Source organism: Mauremys mutica, chromosome 1 (genome assembly GCF_020497125.1).
Source record: "Mauremys mutica isolate MM-2020 ecotype Southern chromosome 1, ASM2049712v1, whole genome shotgun sequence".
Lineage (NCBI taxonomy): Eukaryota > Metazoa > Chordata > Testudines > Geoemydidae > Mauremys > Mauremys mutica.
In genome coordinates, this window is record NC_059072.1 from 310,513,149 (window position 1) to 310,534,532 (window position 21,384).

Genomic DNA, 21,384 nt, shown 5'->3' on the forward strand with positions numbered 1-21,384 from the left:
AAACCACATTTAGTCTAGTTGAGACTCATCTTGTGTGGCATGTTTGTTTCCATCTGCATGCCTCATGGCAGAGAGATTATATCTCATGAGATTGTGTTGAAATTTGACTAATTCTTAAAAGGTTAAAAATATAACTGTATCATAGTTTTTTTTTTAAAAAGTGGGTTCAACCTTTCTTCATTTGCAGACTCCTAAAAAATTTCAAATGGAGGTGGAAATCTTAGTCTGCAGATCTCTAGGGGTCTGTGGACTACATGTTGAAAACCACTGTTGTATGTTGACAGCCTTTTGTGGACCTCTCAGATATAGTCAGCAGACCCCTGAGCTCAGTGCCACAGGTTGAAAATCACTGTTTTAAGTTACTTTGTTCTGGACTTGTAAGTAGTATATATTATATTGTATAGTTAAAGCATGAGGGTGAAAGACAGCAGAGCTGCATTATATTTCTTGCTGTTCTAGAGTTCCTGTGCAGTGTCTATCTAGTTACTTAGGCCTTGTCTACACTGTGGGGGGGAAATCGATCTAAGTTATGAAACTTCAGCTATGTGACTAACGTAGATGAAGTTGATGTACTTAGATCTACTTACCGTGGGGTCCACACTACGCTATGTCGATGGAAGACGCTGTCCCGTCGACTCCTCTTGCGCTTCTCGTTTAGGTGGAGTACAGGAGTCGATGGGAGAGCGATTTAGTGGGGCTTCACTAGACCCGCTAAATCGACCACCGATGGATCGATTGCCACATGTGGATCCCCCGGAAAGTGTAGACAAGCCCTCAGTCTTTACATAGAACGAGGCATGCTATGGGGCTTAGTTCATTCATGTCTATAAAGTGCTGTGAGATTCTTAGATGAAAGGTTTTATGGAAGTTCAACATATTATAAAGGTTTCAATATTAATGCGATATTGTGCATTTTGTGGTGTGTTTTTTTTTTTAAAGCATATGTAATCTCTCCCTGACTCTTGGTCACATATGAACAAGTTTTCGAATGCTTTTCATTCACTCAGAAAACAGAGACTAAATGACAGGCATTTTAATATTAAACTGGATCATGCTCTATCAAAACATTTATGTTTAATACTGGTGAACTTTAAATTGTTTAAGTGGACTAGCCTGTTCTCATTGCATTCTCATCCCAGATGTGATGAAGATTTAAGGAACACCAAAATGACCCATTTATTTTAGGTATATTTTACATTTGCATCACTTTCTTCCTTGACCAGATTTAAGGAATATGTTTATAAAGTTTTATATTAAGCTAAAAATTCATGGAATAGAAGATAGTTGGAAAGTTAAATACTGCTACTATTATATGTGGAATTTAACTTAACACTGACATGTATTTGTCTTTATACGTAATACATCTTATTTTTATCTATTTCCCACATTTTATCTTTTAAATATACATTTGTACCTCATAGGTGTTTAGTTTAGAATTGAGTTGTTTTTAAAGTGGCAGCAACATCCAGTTTCATGTTTAAATACAGTTTTTGATTGCAAGTAAAATTAATTCAGTATCTTAAAAGAGCACCCCTAAAAGTTAATCATACATTGAATTAATTTGTTATCCCATTAGTGAAAGGCCCTGCCTAAACTGGTATTTTTATTATTTTTTTTGTTAATCTTGATACGACAATTCTTTTAGAGGATATAATGCTTTGAAAAATAAAATTTTACCTAGAGCTAGTGACATATTATGGGTATGAGGCTAAATCTTCCCCAGCAAATATTTTTGATCAATGGTAGTAGAAGAAATTCATAAAAAGTCCAATTTTAAAAATAGCTTGCTAGTTGATTAAGTTAAATGTGGGTCTTTAATCTTTAAAAGTAGGTTAAACATTCACTTGTCTGACAAACCGCTAGCCTGAAATGTTCTACTGGAATTTTCTGCTGAGCTAACTGCTGATGATCTAGTTGCTTAACTTTGCCTCCATTTCCTAATCTGTCAAATGGGATTAACATGTACCAACATTAGCTATGTTGTGAGTCAACTAATTATTTGTAAGTGATTTCAGATCCTAGTACTGAAGGCACGGTAGAAGTAGTGAAGTGGTATATATGTATATGAGAGAGTAAGTATTCAGGGTGAACTTGAAATCTAGTCAACTTTTAAAAATGTATTGAAAGTATCAGACAGTGTGTGTCTCCCTGAATTCACATGTAAATTTTTGCAATTTTATTTTATTATTTTAAAAATATATTCTCTCTGCTTTTCATTATGTGAAAGGTTCATGCCAATGAAAGGAAACCTCAGGTTCCTGTAGTGTTTTAGGTGTCTTATGCTACTTGTAACAATAGTAATTTTTTTTGGTCAGTATTAATTTTTCACATTAAATAAAATTCAGTTTTCTGAGTTATATTTTAGAGATACCAACTGCTTTTTGGTTTAACTTAAAATACCTTTAAATACAAGTTTTATCATGCTATTGTTACTCAAACTGTTAGCAATTTAGCTCTGAACATGTGAATGAAGGAAAGGTTACCCCTGTCTCTTGTAAGTACTGTACCTACAATCCAAGTCCCTTTCTAGTAGATTATTGATGAGTAGGCCCATTGACTGACTAGAACCACTTGTGTAAAAATTTTAAGAACAGCTCTCTCTGTACCACAATGACAAATAATTCTTGTATCCTTTTATTATGAAACTGCAAATAAATAATTTAAAATGTGATCTGTAATTGAACAGCAACCTATTTTGGCACAAATATCACTTCATTCTTCTCCTGAATATATCCTTTCAATTTCTTTTGTTTTCAAGGGGAGTTACCAATGTGCAGCATTTACTGCTAGTCTAAAGCTGTAACAATATCACTGATATTTTTTTCTTTTTCCCAAAGAGTTGTGGCTTTAGAATGCTACTTGAGACCATACATAATTATGCTGGCTTCCAAGTGCTGGGGTGTAATTAAGGAAACAGTCTAATGCTTGAGCTGTATCTTTAGCAACTTATACCTAACTGGAAAAGAACTTGAGCAACTGTGCGATGTGTCTGAGGCTGTGGCCTTGGCTACACTGGCGCTTTACAGCGCTGCAACTTTCTCGCTCAGGGGTGTGAAAAAACACCCCCCTGAGCGCAGCAAGTTACAGCGCTGTAAAGCGCCAGTGTAAACAGTGCCCCAGCACTGGGAGTTTCGAGTGTAGCCAAGCCCTCAGTCTACACTACAGCAGCTACAGTGGTGCAGCTGCGCTGTTGTAGCACTTCTGGTGAAGATGCTCTAAGCTGGTCATCTTAACACCAGCCTCCATGAAAGGCAGTAGCTATGTAGGCAGGAGAAGTTCTCCTGCCAGCATAGCACTGTCCATACCAGTGCTAAGGTCAGTATAACTTATATCGGGCAGGGGTGTGGATTATTCTCACTGCTGAGCGATGTAAATTATACTGAAGTAATTTGTCGTACAGACATAACCTGAACCTCTACCTTCAATCTGTGAAAACACAAACTGATGTATTGTTCCTTATGAAACTGTTCAGTCTTTTTAAAGAAGCGATCCTAGTCATTGGTTCCCATGACACCAGGCATCATCTTTATGCTGATGACCTGTAGATATAGCTTCGCCACTATCACCTTCCCTCCAATCATATCTCTCTCCTTGGATGCCTTGTCATCTCCAGTTGAATATGCCCAAAACAGAAGTTCCTCATCACTGTCAGCAACATGCTCACCATTTCTCAGGCCTATAATCTTGTGACTGTTTGACTTCTGCTCCCTCGCATATTAAGGCCATATCTGAATCCTCCTGCTGCTGCCTTTTCAGAACCTTAAAGTTCCATTCTATTCTTTTCCATCCCTGCAGCCAAACCTTTTTGTTCAGAACCCCATCACTGATCTCTGGAACACACGTATTTGATCCGATAACTCTTACCTTTGAATCCTTCCACTGGTCCCCTGTCTGCTATTGCATTAAACTTAGGCGTCTTGCCACCTCCTGTAAATCTCTGCGTAACTTTGCTCCTCTGTCAAGTTTCATGTTGCCCATCTCCGCTCTGATAGTGCTCTCAGCCTTGTTGACCCATTTGTCTTATTACACAACCATTACCCTGCCTTCTTCCACACAGCCCCCTATCCATATGAACCACTTCTGCTGTGCTACTTACGGTGACTGCTGACCTCTCTTTCCTCGTCAGTCTGTTTCTGTCCTGAGACTAAAGTCCTTCAAGCACAGACCTTTTTTTACTGGTTGTAAAGCACCTAGGACATAGTGGGTTCTACTGTAAATAAAAACAAAGTTCTGGGAGCAAGTTCAGAACTATATTTGAATAAAAATATGAAACAAGATTTTTCAGATGTGTGGATGTGTAATATTTTGAAATTTTATGTGATCTTCCTAGATATTTGGACATAGTATAAGTAAATAAAAATCTCCTAGAGTCTTAACAACAAAAAAAAGAGATACTGGTATCATTCTAAGGCCTGCAACCCATTTCACTTCCTTCAAACATACCACATGTTATGATGATGTCTTGATTTCTGGAAATAACTTTTTAAATGGAAGCAGAGGAATAGGAATGCAGGAGTTCAGTAAGAATGAGGTTATTTATCCTCAACTTTGTGTAGAGATGAATTTTGTTTGTAAATAGCTTGATCATACTAGAGTGGTGTGGTGCAGAGAGAGAGAGAGCACTTGTTCATTTGCATTTATTGTTGTAGTCCCTGGAGGCCTGAAGTGGAGGTCAGGGGAGGAGGCTATGCACTGTACACAAAGAGATAGTTCCTTTCCTTTCTACCTTTTCTTTTAACTTCTAGAGGGGATAAAGCCAGCGTGATTACTTTTGTTATGGTTAAGCTGGGTTTAACAACTTGATTGTTGAGTTTCACAACAGAATAGTTATGTTTGCTAGGTAGCAATGCACTGAAATAATATTGCCTCTAGTTTTGAAGATCTTGCCATGGGCCATAAGCTTAGACATCTAACAGATACCATGGTATCAAAAAACATCTGATATAAAAATGAGTGCAGTTTCTTTGTGCGAGGCCTAAAGATAGCATAACTTGCCACAGGATTGTCTACCCCAGGTTGCTACACCCTCATGCAATGATGATCACTGAATATGTTTTTAGTTTTGGACTGTTGGAGTAGTTAGAACACCCTTTGCTCATACATGACCCCAAGACCTGGCCTAATTATTATAACTGCTCTTGTGTAGTGATTTTTTCACCTGCAAATCTCAAAGTATCTTATAAAGGAGGTAATTATCATCCCCATTTTATAGATGGGCAAACAGGCACAGAAGGGTGAAGTGATTTGTCCAAGGTCTTACAGCAGGTCAGTGGCAGAAAGGGGAATAGAACCAATCTCCTAAGTACCAGTCCAGTTCCCTAACCACTGTGCCACCCTGCTTCCCTATGTTTTGTATAAGTGTGTATTAAACGTGTAACAGGAGAATACTGACAAGATCACAGCATTCTCTAGAGCTAACTTTCATGACCATAATTTTAGTTACCACCTTTATATTTCTAGCAGCCTGTCCCCAAGAAATGCCCAGAGTGAGTGGCTCAGATCAGGGATCGGCAGCCTTTGGCACATGGTCTGCCAGGGTAAGCACCCTAGCGGGCCGGGCCAGGCCGGTTTGTTTACCTGCTGCATCTGCAGGTTCGGCCGATTGCGGCTCCCACTGGCCACAGTTCACCGCTCCAGGCCAATGGGGGCAGCGGGAAGCGTTGGCCAGCAGTTCCCTTGGCCCGCACCGCTTCCCGCAGCCCCCATTGGCCTGGAGTGGCGAACTGCGGCCAGTGAGAGCTGCGATCCGCCGAACCTGTGGACACAGCAGGTAAATAAACCGGCCCAGCCTGTCAGGGTGCTTACCCTGGCGGGCCGCATGCCAAAGGTTGCTGATCCCTGCTCTAGATTCTTCATAAAAGTAACTAAAGCAAGATATACAACTAAAATGCCTTAAATAGGAATATATATAATCTGCAGTTTGAAGTAATTAACTGCCATCTCTCGGTTTCAAGAGCCATTAGCGAGTTAATATTAAAGCCAGTGTATCTAAAGCTTGAAAGGAGGACCACTATGGTATTCTTCCAGTCTGAACCTAAACAGAGATATGGCGAACTTCTTAAAAGAGAAAATAACAAAGTAAAAGAGATATTAAGTCTCCTTCTGCTTGAAAATATTCACAAAATTGTTCAAGGACTATTCTGTGGTATAGAAATCTTTCAGTATAATTGATGCAAATTTTTGTGAGATTAGATATGTTTTTCTCCTGAATACATTTGTCTTGCAGATAGTGTTTTAATTGTTCTTTTATCAGCTAAATGTCTTTCTTTGTCTTTTAGGCTGTGTTGACTGAATACAAATTAAAAGCTATAGAATATGTGCATGGATACTTCTCTAGTGAACAGGTAATATTCTACATACTGCTATGTATTTGTGGAAAATGTAAAATTCAGGATTTGATCTATACACTCATGTACATAGATAATTCCTCCTACTATGCAAAGCCAGATCAGATTTCACTAGTTGCCTTTCTACTAATTTAGGAGATTTGTGACAAATTCTTTGTTGCACCAATTTTAATTTGGAGTAACATAATAATGGGGTCCGGATTGTACCAATTAATAGAGATCAGATTTTGGCTCTTAGCATGTGGGAGGGAAATATCTGTAGTTAATTATCATCGAATTCAGAACCTTGATGATGATGGGATATTTTGAACCTGTCTTTATCTTCTAAGCTTATAAGTAAAGATTGTTACTTTGGTGCCAAGTAAGATAATGTTATGGGATTTTTTTGTATATGTTTATAAATTTGGATGCTATGCTTTGAAATTAAATGATTATAATCTTCTCTAACGCGTCTTTTTTAAAAGTCTATAATACTTTACCATATTGGATATTTGATCAGGTATTTATGTATATAAAACAAGAATATATAATGTGTTTGTTTAAAATAATTACCTAAAAATCTACCTTGCTACCCAGTGGGATTTTAAAGGGTTAGATGAAAGGAAAAAAACACACTGGACAAGAATATAAGAACGAACTTACTGGGTCAGACCAAAGGTCCATCTAGCCTGGTATCCTGTCTTCCGGCAGTGGCCAATGCCAGGTGCCCCAGAGGGAATGAACAGAACAGGTGATCATCAAATGATCCATTCCCTGTTGTCCATTCCCAGCTTCTGGCAAACAGAGGCTAGGGACACCATCTCTGCCCTTCTTGGCTAATGGCTGATACTGTTGTGTAATAACACCTGATCAAATATTGCCTGTATATGCACACAGTGCTTAGCAAAATCCCACCACATTCAATGAGTAGAGTGGCAGCATAGATATTTAACGTTGTTAGCAGAACACGTGTATATATAAGAGGTGAACTGTAGGTTTTTCTGTTTCAGATTGTTGAATTACTGAGATACTTTTCTTGGGCTGAACCACAACTAAAGGCAATGAAGGCTTTACAACATGTATGTTTTCATGGAGCAATCCTTAGAAGTGTCTCCGCCTGTTTCCTCTGGTTTTAATTTCCATAACCACATCTGTATTCTCATCGCATGGGCATAGTTTATAATCTGTGTGCTTTCCTCTTCACCGCTTTCTCTTATGATGGCATTATGCTGTGTTGCTTCTCTTACTCTTTGCTTCTGTCGGGAGTATCTTGATTGTACCCTTTCTGCACCATATATCTCAGGGAATAATCTAGTTCTTGGTAATTATGACTAATTTAAACGTTTTGCAGTAGCATACAGTTTACCAGAATTGGGACTCTATTATGTATTCAGCACTTAGCACATAAGAATACTGTTCCCCAGAGAGCGTAAGATGATTGTTTATTAAAATTCCTGATAATGAAGATTTTAAAGTTACATACTGTACTAAAAATAAGAATCCTGTCTTATTTTTTATTTTCCCTACTTGTGTTGTCAGAAAATGGTAGCTGTTCCAGCATCAAAAGTGGTTAATATCCTTAACTGCTTCACCTTTAGTAAAGACAAGCTTGTTGCTCTAGAACTCTTAGCTTCGTAAGTATCTCTTTTATGTGTTGTATTTACTTTATTGAGATGTTACTGTTTTTACTCATGTCTGAATATGTCAAACAAAGGAAAGTTTCAGAGGAACCACTTTGGACAATTAAGGCAAAACACCTACTTGCTTTAAAATGATTTGGTGCTCATGATTGGAAAAAGTAATAGCTGTAGCTTGTAATAATGGAGATAGGCGTTGCCAAACTTCCTAAGTTCATCTGTCCTGAACTGCAATACCTCTGCTACCCGATTAAAAACTGACTCTTGTGCCAAAGTTAATGATGTATTCAAAAGCCTTTTAGGCTATGTCTACACTGCATGTCGCTGGCAGCAGCATGTAGGGCGGTGTGTAGCTACAGGCTTCAGTGAAAGGCTCTGGCAGGTGGGGCAGCAGCAGGGAAATGCCCCAGCAGCTCCCGCTGCCAAAGCCTTTTCCCACTGCCTGAGCGTTTCCTGCTGCGGGAAAGACTCTGGCAGCCGGACACTGCACCCCTAAAACTAGCACTGTAGAGGGGGGAGGCATTTCTCGGGCGTGTACCTGTTGTGGTTGCTGGGAGATGGCAGGCCTAAGCCCACTCAAGGCCAAAGGCTTGCTCCCTCAACCAGAGGAAAGGGGCCATTGAACCCAGGCCACAATTAAATACTGAGGACAACAAATGGTGGAAAAAAGAGACAGGAGTGAAGCTTAAAGGTTAAAGATCAAGGATCCAGAGGAGGATCCTGAGCAGAGAATCCCCAGCAATGCCCACTGCTCCTCAAAGGTGTCTGAGGAGTCAGTGGATACCACCCAGAGGAACTCTGCCCAGTGTTGGACAAGGAACCAGATAGAGGTCCCACAGTAGCAGAGCACCTGCGGTCCAGCTTCCTCCTCCTGGTGTGATGGTTGGTCATCTTGGCCAGCACCCAAACGAGGTTGATGAGGAGGTCTCATGAAGTTGTGGGGCTGCAGCTCGGATGTGCTAGGATAAACAAGTGAGGGGGAAAGTGCAGCTAGTGCCTCAGTAAGAGGTTCTGGAGGAACTGGAAGAGGGACTGCAGCCTGATGCACTCTACGTTAAATGTGTCGGGAGTTTGTAAATAATGCCAAATACATGCCTGTACGTATGGCTCCATGGAGGAGCCGCCAACTAATATCCCCAGTATGCTGTGATATCACAGTGAAGTACAGGCTGGCCCACCGAGGTTCCTCACCTGCCTCTGGTGTCAGCAGGTCCCGGAACTTGGTGTCGGGGCAGGAGACAAGGCAAGGAAGTGGATGGTATGAAGCATGTGTACAGATGTTTTCTGGGTGCAGTTCAGAGACAGACCAGCTGGATGTCATTCAGCCTATTAAAGTGTCTTGTTGAGATGGCCAGAGGGGCATGGGCAGGGGCCTGATAATAACTTCTAGAGGGCCAGGGTGAGAGGTGGGCCAAGAGCACCCTCGGGCAGGACCCGCTCAAGAAAGGAGAAGCAGGAGACCTTGGATGTGTAGAGAGTCATGTAGGGTACAGAGCCTGTGGATTCAGATGTGTCTTTACTCTAGACACTGAAGCCCTGCTTAGATGACTACACTACTGTTTATACCCATGCTACTGGGGGGGGGATGTAGCTTATCTCCATAAGGAGTGTGTAGTGTAAATGTACACTTAGGAATTTGGCAGAGCCTATCAAACTCATTTCCACTTACTGAACTATGCCAAAAATTGAGTTCAGGTGGGTCAAAACTGTATATTTGGGTTGCCCTGACACCTCTTCCATTTGGTTCTCCAAGAATTCAGTCTGACTCAGATACCTTTATTTGGCACATGGCAAAGCTATGCTGAGTTGATCGGACTTAAGCATGGGGGTTGGTATAGGGCAGTGGTTCTCAAACTTTTGTATTGGTGACCCTTTTCACATAGTAAGCCTCTGAGTGTGACCCCCCCCCAATAAATTAAAAACACTTTTTAAATATATTTAGCACCATTTTAAATGCTGGAGGTAAAGCGCGGTTTGGGGTGGGCCCTAGCTTGCGACCCCCCCCCCCATGTAATAACCTCACGATCCCCTGAGGGGTCCCGACCCTCAGTTTGAGAACCCCTGGTATAGGGCATACGACACATCCAAAGTTACACAGAAAACCTCTTCCTTTATATGCATTTACACATTACATTGCATATACTATCAATTGTATCACACATTTTGGGATTGGCTTAGTCTCATTGTAGGAACCAATCCCTGTACATCATTCACTGTACATGTAGGACTACTCTTTACCTCATTTTATGTTCTGGCATTATATTATCCATTGTTGTCTTGTCCATTGTAAATGGTTCCCTGGGTATTCTCCCCCTTATCTTATCTAGTATAGATATTCTGTTTCCAGTCAGCAGATTCTAATCCTCTCTCCCAAGGGATGAGGTCTCACCCATGTCCAACAACTCATATCAGGCCATTCCTACACAGGGTATTGGCTCACTGTCATCTATTCAATACCCAACGCCTTCTGCATTTTAAAAGCTTCCTAAGTATTTATTTACACTTGGGCAAATAATTCACATTTTTAAAAGTATTTAAATACCTATTTAAATAGGCATGTTCAGTTGCTAGGTCAGAACAGTTTTTAAAAGCTTTCTATGTAAACATACATTTGGGATTATTGATGGAACACAACTGCTCCAGGATCTGTCTATAACATAAATCTATATTTGGGGACTCTCGTACTGTGGTTTACAGTGTTAAAACCTATTTGAGGACTTCTTAGTCTGTAAATTCTTGACATGAGCATCTGTTAAAACAGAATACTAACACCATAAAAAAATAAACTAAGTTCATGTTATGGCTGTGGTACAAACTAACAAAACAGAAGAAAAGTTAAAGTTGATCCGCTTTTATTTTACACCATTGTGCTTATGTGTGGCTAACAGCTTTGATCAGTACCCTGATGATCCCTTTTACACCACATTTTCCTCTATCAAGAAATCTATTTTAATGGAAAGTAACTATAATCATAGTTGTTCTTTGCTATTAGCGCTCCCTGCTGCTAGTCTGGAACATCTGTGACAGCAGTGTGGCTGCTGCTACCAAGATCATTAGGCAAAACGGTGACACCAGGTATTGGAATGCATGCTGCACTTCGAAATGATAGTTGTTTGGTATATTTCTTTATTTAAATTTTGATGCGACATTTGGAGTGTTTCATCACCACTCCACAGCATGGAGGTAACTGCCAAGAGCCTGTTCTCTTTGATCCTGTAGGAATCTGTCACCAGGCCACCAGATGGTGGAGAGCAGGAGCCTGTGCCAAGCCTGGTAGCTGCAGCCTTGCTGCTGTGATAAGAATTGTGCATCAGTCGGAGTGAGAGCTGCTAATGTGAACTATGACAATAAACTTAGGTTTTACTCATCCTTTCAACGTGGCTGTTTTGGCCACTCAGAAACTCAAGTTTGTCTTTTCCTGTGTATTGTATTAATTTACAAATAATTGAGACCCTATTTCAAGACATAAGCATTGGTGGCATATGTAAGACTGAATTCATTTCTTGACTTGTAAGAGGGAGAAATCAAGCACTGCAAAGGTTTAATAATAGTTTGTGCACAGACTAATATATTACTGAGAACTGTTTGAACAAAATAATGCACAATTCAAAAATGATTAGTATATAATATTCTAGGAATGTCACTCTGTGCATCACTGTGAAGCCTAAAATGTCTGGTTAGATAATGTAAAGTCGTGGAAGCAGCTAAAAGCACGGTCGAGAGCTCTTTTGGTTCAGAATATCACCAGGTTGATCCATCACTGGGTTTTATGATCTGTTACCATCCAATTTTTAACTTCTCAGCCATTTTCTCCTTTTTACACACACGCTCCCCTATGCCTGTGCAGTTGCATGGGCTTTCAGCTGCTAGTTCCTGATAGTGTGTGTGTGTGATAGGTATAAGAAATGACAGTAACTGTTCAACCGTTTCCTTTGTAGCAACATTGTTGATGCTCAGAATTACCGCCTTATTGAGGACCTGTTCAGGATTAACATGTCAGAGAAGAAAAGATGCAGGAGAATTCTTGAGCAGGTATTAGAAGATGTTCGCTGATATTGTGTTATTTCCATCCATATGGTCACTGCAGGATCAGGGCCCATATAATTAATAGCTAATGGAAACTGTTGGTTGACCATCTGAAGGAAGTGAGTCTGTGAAGGAGGAGAGCAAATAATTGGTGGTTGTACGAGAAGAGGAAGACTTTTTCACACAAGGGTTGTGTAGGAAAAAAGCCATGATAATGATAGAGATGACTAGGGTCACAGTCCTACTTTCTTTAAAGTCATTCTGAGTCCTGCCATTGACTTCACTAGGAGCAGAATTGGGCCCAAAGGAGCCATCAAAACAAGGTGAGACTGGATAGAGCATATAGCATGCAGTGAATAGGGGAGGAGTAGATGGAAGGAAGAACTAACATACAGGGTAAGCAAAGCTATGGAGAGCTTTGAATCTGGATTTCCATGTAGGTATATTCATTATTAAAGAAGGCTCAATATCACAATTCGTATCCTTTTAAAAGTGCTGAATTTCAGACACGAAATAATGCAATACTATCTGAATTTGTAGAGTTTTAATGCTATTTTCTTTGGTTATGTTGCAGGCTTCCAAAGGAGGTTGTAAAGCCCCTCATGCTATGATATCTTCCTGTGGCATGATTCCTGGAAACCCTTATCCCAAGGGGAAACCAAGCCGGATAAATGGAATTTTCCCAGTATGTGAAGTCTACTTACGTTCTTCAAAAGTGCTTTTGATTTAGGATGTACTGTAGTATACCTGAACTGCTGTTCATTCAAATGAAAGGAGGACAACTTGGCATGAGTGGAATTAAAAGCAATAATTTTTTGTCATATATTGCCCAGTAACCATTCATAGTGAACAATTAAAAAGAACTCAGATTTCTTTCCTTCAGAGTTCTATGTACGACATCCTTTTATACAAGAAATAGATAGGAAAACTTGTACCACAAACATGCTATACAGAATCATGGAAACTAAAGGTGTAAAAGGCTTATTAGTAGAGTGATGAACTTTCTGACATAATATGGGATTGGTCTCTGCAATATATTTACTAGTCTTAGTTCAGTTTTAAATGTCCTATGCTAAATGTTGTCTGTGAAATCCTTATAGCTTGTCTTTCTGGTGGGGAGGACCCCAGAATTGAATGCAGAATTCCAGGTGTAGCAAAAACTGTGACTATTTAATATACTTCTGCATACAAAAGCCTAGTGTTATAATGCAGCCTAATTCGAACTTTCTTAATTGTGATGCAACAAATCCAGAACACAGTTCTGTATTTTGGAATGTGTGATTAATTGAGACTATCAGAATAGCTGTGAATTTGAATATTATTCAGAATAAGACTAAGGTGAAAATCTTTATCTCTGCTTTCTCCTATTTATTTCTAAATAAAATGCTTAATAACTGGGTTTTATGTCTTAGGGAACGCCTATCAAAAAGGAGACTGAAGAATGTACTAATGAAGGGAAGGGAATTGCAGCCCGTATACTTGGACCATCCAAACCAGTACGTCTTAAGCCTTATGATTTTTTTTTCCCTTATGAAATGTTGTCATATCACTAGAAAATAAAAAGACTGGAAGAGAGTATGAGGAAGCTGCATCTCTACTTTCTTGTCATTAAGTATTGATGGCTTTACTTAAGCTTCTTAACTGTAATAAGAATGCTATGCAGTGTTCCAGTATTTCTATAATTTTATTAACTATAAAGAAATAAATTCTGCAGGGGCTTCCATTCACTACAATATGCATGCATTCTAGGACACAATATCAACTAGGCTAGTAAGGAAAGCCAAGCTGGTTTCCGTAGTTCCATCATGACCTGGTCTAGAAGTTTTACCAGCCATTCTGGCTTTGCTTCATGAGCTGTGAGGCTTTTCCACATCAAAATCTAATACACAACTCCTGAAATAAGGTGCTTTATGAGGAAATTTATTCGGTGGCAACACATCTGAATTTCTGATTTAAAAATAAAACTTTTTTTTTAAACAAATAGACAGCAAAGTACTGAATCTGACGTTTTCAGTGTGAGTTGAGAAGTATTGCAGAAATGTATGACTAGAACTTCTGCTTCCACGTGTTTCCCAATCTAGTGGCTGTATTTTTAATTTTATTTATTTTAAGGACTGGATAATTTTATGGTCATAGTTTACATTTGTGGTTGTGCAAATTAAGAGAAGGGAAACAGAATCCAATGCTTCAGGGCATGAAAGCTGCATGGATTAGGAAAGACTTTCCTTTTTTCCCTCTCCTATTGCTATGTTACACAAGTATGTTGTTACAACACAGTATTTCACCTTCTTTAGAAGCATTCAAGTATTGGAAGCTTTAGAGACAGGGTAGCAAACATAATGAGTCAACAATGTGATTTGATACAGCAAATTCTCTTTCCCAAGATAAATAACAATGACCTGTACAGTATCTAAGCATCTAAATGCTATATTTTTTGGTGGAGAAACATATTACTTAATGCTTTTTCACTTTTTTTAATGTAGGCCCCAGCAACGTACAACCCACACAAACCTGTTCCATACCCCATCCCACCATGCCGGCCACATGCAACTATTGCACCAAGTAAGGCTTCTTTATGCTTTAGCTTGATCCTATTATTTGATCTATTTGTTTTCTTTTAAAAAGGTTCTAGTGTGGTGATACGTTTCCGACCATACTTACCTTTTTAGTTGACTGTGCTCCCTATGTGTAATCTGGGTCCTAGCTCTAACTTCTCCTGTTATCACTGTAGAGCCAATATGATAAGTGTATTGGCTTCTTTTCCGGCTTGTGCATCATTCAGAGAACTGTCAATGCCGTTCTGATCATAGAATCTCTTATTACTGGAGACGGCATGCATTTCAGAAAAGATGAGGATGAGAACTATGGGGTTCTTAGAATTCAATTGAATATAAATATTCGACTTCTGTATCATAAAAGCCAATACAGAGTTTGTTATTGGGAAGCTGGCCGTGTTCTTTGAATCTGGCCATGAAAAAGATATGCTGTCCCCTTTAGGGAACCTTTGCAAAGCCAGCAGACTTGGGCTCATGCTACCCCACTCAATATAGCTGTGTAGACTGCTTTTAAATTGCAAATTGGGCTAGAACTTGGGCTCTGAAGCCCGCTTCCTTCTCTGGGCTTCAGAGAATGAGCTCCAGCCTGAGCCACAACATTGACAAGCTATTTGTAGTGTGGTAGCACGAGCCCTGTGAGTCTGAGTCTGTCACCCTGCGTTCAGAGGCTCGCTGCCCCAGGCTGTGTAGACGTATCCTTAAAGGCAAAGACCACATTGTCAAGCAGAAGTGAGTTTATTTCAGTTGCTTTAAGCTCCTTTCATCAAATGCTACACTGCATTAAGAAACTGCATTGTAATTAGTTAGTAAATAAAGTGAACTGAGCCTTGCTTCACGTGACTGTTTTTAAGCCATGAGCAAAACTTGTGTGTAAGGTGTTTTGGTATATATCAGTGGGGAGTGTTTGTCCCCTTGTTATACCAATATAATAAAAACCAGCAGGATTTTATTAAGAGGGATAAGGCAAAGATGCCACATTTATTGTAAATATAATAATAAAGCAAAAGGCAAAAGTAAACAACGTTGTTTGACTAATTCCTATTACTACTTATTCCTTACACACACACACATATTCATTTACACGATCATTCAGTCAAGTTCTGGATAGGTGTTATAGTTACCAGCCTAGAAGTTGCTCATGCCAAGTTACTGGCCAGGTATCTTGGTCATGAGGATGGAGCCGAGTCTGTGTCAGATGCACCTGATGCTCCTGGAGGCTGGCAGCGGACCCAGAGACTCAAAGTCGTCAGTCTTTGGAGTTCATTCTTATAGGAATTAATTCCTATGTTAGTCTATGGGAACTGTTTCATCCTGCTGTTGCTGACTCAATCAGCAGATGGCACATTCCTGGTGGCTTTACACCAGTGGTCCCCAACCTTTTTGGCTGGCGGGCACCAGCCGAAGGACCACTGCGGCGGTGGAGCACCCGCCGAAATGCCGCTGAATTTCGGCGGCATTTTGGCAGCGACGCCTCTCGATGACGTTGCTTGTCGGCGACAAGCGTCGTCATCGAGAGGCGTCCTCGCCAAAATGCCGCTGCGGCATTTTGGTGGGTGCTCTCCCGGGGGCCAGGACGCGGGCGCGTTAAGATGCCCCCACAGGCGCCATGGTACCTGCGGGCACCGCATTGGCGACCTCTGCTTTACACTGTCCAAAGTTTGTGGTTTTCATCCTTTCAGGTGATGGGGTGGATCCCAGTTTACCCTCCAGGGGTTGTCTGGTGGTCCACTTGACACATTCTTCCGCCGATGGATACTCCCTTTCTAGGCTGGCACCTCCCTAACCATTCATGCACCTCAAGCATTCATCAACATACATTCCATATCTTAACCATATTTTAATTTACTGTCTCCACCACTTTTGGGGTGTGTGTTAATTCATATGAGACTCCCGGCCCTGTAATCACAGAGGGTCGGGTGGTCTGTTTGTTTACATTGTATCAATTACAGCTTAAGGCTAGCATAGTGTTTACATCAAGAACAAAGTCAATTAACTTGTTTGTAAGTTTTACATAGTAATAGAGTATCTTTCACAGGACAGATACAATCAATATTTTCTGCAGACAGGAGCTTACAAGTTTTAACAGAAGAACTAAAAGATTTTTGTACTTGGTGAAACTGGGGGGTCCCTGTCACTTGGGGGAATCACTGTTAGTACCTTCTTTAATATCCCTACACCCTCAGTGAATGTAAACTGCTCCTTAGATTTTTGCCATAAACAGTCATGCAAGGAGTTTTAATACCTGTAGCATGAATGAAAAGTGTGCGTATCAGAAGTTACTTGATGTGCAAAAGCTCCTTTCCCTGTTTTGAGTGGTGTTGATAGTGCTGTCTGTATCTTATATATGTGAATTTGCGTATATGTTTTTCACACCCTTTGTGGGGGTCTGGATACATATTTTTATATAAGCTCTGTCCCTCTTCACTGCAGTAACTAAGCACTAAAACAGTACAACAGCGTGTGTCAGTTACTATACATTATAGGAAAATAAGGAAGCTATTTTAATGATAGGAAACATTTACTATACCTAATCTATCAAAATCACCTGCTATTCCAGTTTAGTACCTTATCATTTAAAGAGGTGTTGAAGGACGACGGTTCCAAAGTATGACATTTACCTAGAAAGGACTCTGTCATGTAAATCTCCTTGCCAGTGTTGGTGGGTTTTTTATTATCAACCCTCCAAAAACAAGGTTTGTCACAGCCTTGGGGTGGGAGTTGTTAGGGTGGGAACAACAACAATAAATACTGTGACCCACATATGCATTTCGTATCACTTCCTTTCTCCCATCTCTTTTCTTGTAAGACAGCATGGAATTGAAAGGGGCAAGAATTTTGCTCTCCCAGATTGCTTTAGAGAGCAAGAAATCCATTTATCTCAGTCTTCCGTTGTCACTGTCTTATGAGCCATCAGAGAGCTGCCCTAACTAAAACTTACATTGGAACACATGCCTCTCATCCTATGCAGCCTGGAGGGTTAAGTGTCTTTGCTTTAACTAATAAGGGAACATTTTAGAGCCTTGAAAGTATCCTTTTAACAGAATAATACTGACTAGTCCACTCTTAAATCATCTGTTTGTATTTATTGACTTTTGTTTGATGCATATGTGTGGTGTTTGGGGTTTTTTTAGGTGCTTACAACAATGCCGGTCTAGTTCCAATGGCCAGTGTCCTAGCACCAAGCTTACCAGCTCCTCCACCATATACCCCTAATCAAATGGGATCAGGTAAAACATGTGTGTCTGTATAAATGTTGGCATAAACAAATGTTTTTAAATGTAAGTATGGATAACTTATTTCTGAACTTGTTCTGCCCTTAAATAACTGTTGTTCTCTACATAGAAAACGAAGACCTTTCCAATCAGGCAAAACCTTCCCAAAATCATCAAGGTAAAGTGCAGCTCTTCAGGGAAAATCTGCTGTATTTTGATGCAATTTAATGCATTCCTTTCAGAAAGTTGTAAATTATTTTTAAACCTCAAGATTTTTAATTTAATCTGAATGAACATTCATATTTTGTATTTTTAATTGTGTGCCTATTTGTCCAGATAATATAGCAAACAACTAAGGCAAAATACTCTTAGAAATGCAGTGCACGGAAATTCATTATTAGCAACTGTTTTTCAGTTGCTGAAAAAATTGCTTTTTGCCTAATCTGGGGCGTGATCAAGTAGGATTTTTGTGTATGTAAGTAACAGTGTGGTGGTTGTGCATTCAAATCTCCCATTTTGCTGATCGCACAATATGTTCACAGTTTGGAACTTGTTTAAATCCAGTGTGTGGGGAAGGTTTTATTGCTGCTACTTGTGCCATTCCTATTATGTGGCAGAAACTAAAAACAAAATAACTTGAACTTTTTTCAAGCTGAATTTGTCTTCTGTTATGCACACAAGCAAGTAACCAAAACAAAGTAAAATGGTCATGTTAAAGGAGCTAACATTAAAAATTCCAGGAAAATGTTCTCTGTCCGTTTTGTCTCCATCCTCTGTGCCCAGGCGTAGTTGCTCAGGAATTTTGCTACTTAAAGACACACTTAGTTATACGCTTATGACAGATACACAGGTAAATCAATACAATTAAAAGGACAACATCCTCATTGAAAACCAGAATACCAACAACAATCCTTGGCTATCTTGAACCTAAATTTCTCTGATACCAACTTTAATGGGTCAGAGCCAAGAAGTGTGATCATTAGTTAATTCTAGGGTTGTCGATTAATTGCAGTTAACTCACGTAATTAACTAAAATAATAACAATAATAATCACAATTAAAAAAATTAATTGTGATTAATCTCATTATTAAACAATAGAATACCAATTGAAATTTATTAAATATTTTGGATGTTATTCTACATTTTCATATACTGTATTCTGTATTGTAATTGAAATCAAAGTATATATTATTTTTTATTACAAATATTTGCACTGTAAAAATGACAAAATAAATAGTATTTTTCAATTCACTTCATACACATACCATAGTGCAGTCTCTTTGTCTTGAAAGTGCAACTTACAAATGTACATTTTTATTTGTTTTTGGTTATATAACTGCATTCAAAAACAAAACAATGTAAAACTTCAGAGCCTACAAGTCCACTTAGTCCTACTTCTTGTTCAGCCAATCGCTAAGACAAACAAGTTTGTTTACATTTACAGGAGATAATGCTGCCATCTTCTTATTTACAATGTCACCAGAAAGTGAGAACAGGCATTTGCATGACACTTTTGTAGTCAGCACTGCAATTTATTTCCTTGCCAGATATGCTAAACGTTCGTATGCCCCTTCATGCTTCGACCACCATTCCGGAGGACATGCTTCCATGCTGATGACGCTCGTTAAACAAATAATGTGTTAATTAAATTTGTGACTGAACTCCTTGGGGGAGAATTATATGTCCTCTTCTCTGTTTTACCTGCATTCTGCCATATATTTCATATTATAGCCGTTTCGGATGATGACCCAACACACGCTGTTCATTTTAAGAACATTTTCACTGCAAATTTGACAAAATGCGAAGAAGGTACCAATGTGATATTTCTAAAGATAGCTACAGCACTCGACCCAAGGTTTAAGAATCTGAAGAACCATCCAAAATCTGAGATGGACGAGGTGTGGAGCATGGTTTCAGAAGTTTTAAAAGACCAACACTCCAATGTGAAAACTACAGAACCTGAACCACCAAAAAAGAAAACCAACCTTCTGCGCACTGCTTTGGATTGTTATTGAGCAGAACCCGTCATCAGCATGGAGACACATCTCCTGGAATGGTGGTTCAAGCATTAAGGGACATATGAATCTTTAGTGCATCTGGCATGTAAATATCTTGCGACACCAGCTACAACAGTGCCATGAGAACGCCTGTTCTCACTTTCATGTGACATTGTAAACAAGAAGTGGGCAGCATTATCTCCTGCAAATGTAAACAAACTTGTTTGTTAGAGCGATTGCCTGAACAAGAAGTAGGACTGAGTGGACTTGCAGTCTCTAAACTTTTACATTGTTTTATTTTTGAATGCAGTGTTTTTGTACATAATTCTACATTTGTAAGTTCAACTTTCATGATAAAGAGATTGCACTACAGTACTTGTATTAGGTAAATTGAAAAATACTATTTTTGTTTTTACAGTGCAAATATGTCTAATCAAAAACAAATATAAAGTGACCACTGTACACTTTGTATTCTGTGTTGTAATTGAAATCAATATATTTGAAAATGTAGAAAACATCCAAAAAAATTAAAATAAGTGGTGTTCTATTATTGTTTAACAGTGCAATTAATCACGATTAATTTTTTTAATTGCTTGACAGCCCTAGTTAATTCTTCAACTTGGAGTTCAGGATGAGGTTGTGGAAAGAGAGTCCAGGACATGGGGCACAGATCTTGGTTTTGTAGAAAAGGACGGAAGTGAACCTTTTTCATTTTGTTTGCAAATATCTAAGATGTTTAAGTTTCAGACTATTAAGAGTATTTGCCTGTATCAATTTAAACAGTATCCGAAGATCTTAAGGCTGAGTTTTCAGTGGTGGAAAACTTAAGGTTTTACATTGGGGAGAGGTAAATTTAGGATATAACATGTAGTTAAAGAAGCAGTGAGTTTTGCCTCCTGGGTCAGTGTTCTGTTGATGGTTAAACAGAAAATGTTAATTTCTAAACAAAATATAAATGTTGGTTTTTAAGGGAAACGACCAGTGATTATAACATGCCTTATTTCTAATCCACAATGGAGCAAGGAAATTGTATTAAAAGTAATGGGAACAAAACACGATAGCATTTATAGGGAGAGCAAGGTGTTATAAAAATGCTGTAGAAGTGACTAGAATTAAAGGGCTCAATCCCTACGTCGTATTTACATAGCACTCCAAATTGGTTAAAACACAGTTTAGCACAAATTTTGGGGTGTTGAGGTCAAATAGTTCTTACTCATGAAAATGCCCACATTGAAGGTGATGGAGCTACTCACATTTAGTAAGAGTTTCAAGACCCATAATGAGCTCTGAGACACCAGCTTTCAGGCATAGATTTAGTGTCCTCTCTCCCATTTAATCTGGTAGTGTGCCTTCCTGCTTTCCTCCAGAAAGCATCCCTCTTTATTTTACTTTGTAGGGTTGATAGAAACTGAAATTCTTGGTGTTAGCTGTAGTGCATTGGTAGTTGCAGATGGGACGTTTGATCCTCAGTTGGAACAAACTGTTTCTTAGGGACTTTGTTTTTATGGGCAGGTTTCATTGTTAGGTAGTACACCTGTAGCACACGTGAATCTCGTAGTGCACTTCCTCTACTGTCCAGATTGTGATATACAGAATCAAAACCAGTGAAAGAATTAAATCTACCGACCAAT

At 39.2% G+C, this 21,384-nt stretch overlaps 1 protein-coding gene across 1 annotated transcript in view; it reads left to right on the forward strand.

Annotated features, from left to right (window-relative positions):
• Positions 1–21,384, forward strand: part of PROSER1 (proline and serine rich 1) — a 30,402-nt gene that overhangs the window by 1,412 nt on the left and 7,606 nt on the right. The window contains exons 2-10 of the mRNA XM_045014999.1: positions 6,279–6,344; positions 7,337–7,405; positions 7,866–7,960; positions 11,902–11,995; positions 12,564–12,674; positions 13,402–13,485; positions 14,473–14,551; positions 17,676–17,771; positions 17,887–17,934. Coding sequence (XP_044870934.1) covers positions 6,279–6,344; positions 7,337–7,405; positions 7,866–7,960; positions 11,902–11,995; positions 12,564–12,674; positions 13,402–13,485; positions 14,473–14,551; positions 17,676–17,771; positions 17,887–17,934 — 742 coding nt within the window. The remainder of the gene's footprint in view (positions 1–6,278; positions 6,345–7,336; positions 7,406–7,865; positions 7,961–11,901; positions 11,996–12,563; positions 12,675–13,401; positions 13,486–14,472; positions 14,552–17,675; positions 17,772–17,886; positions 17,935–21,384) is intronic.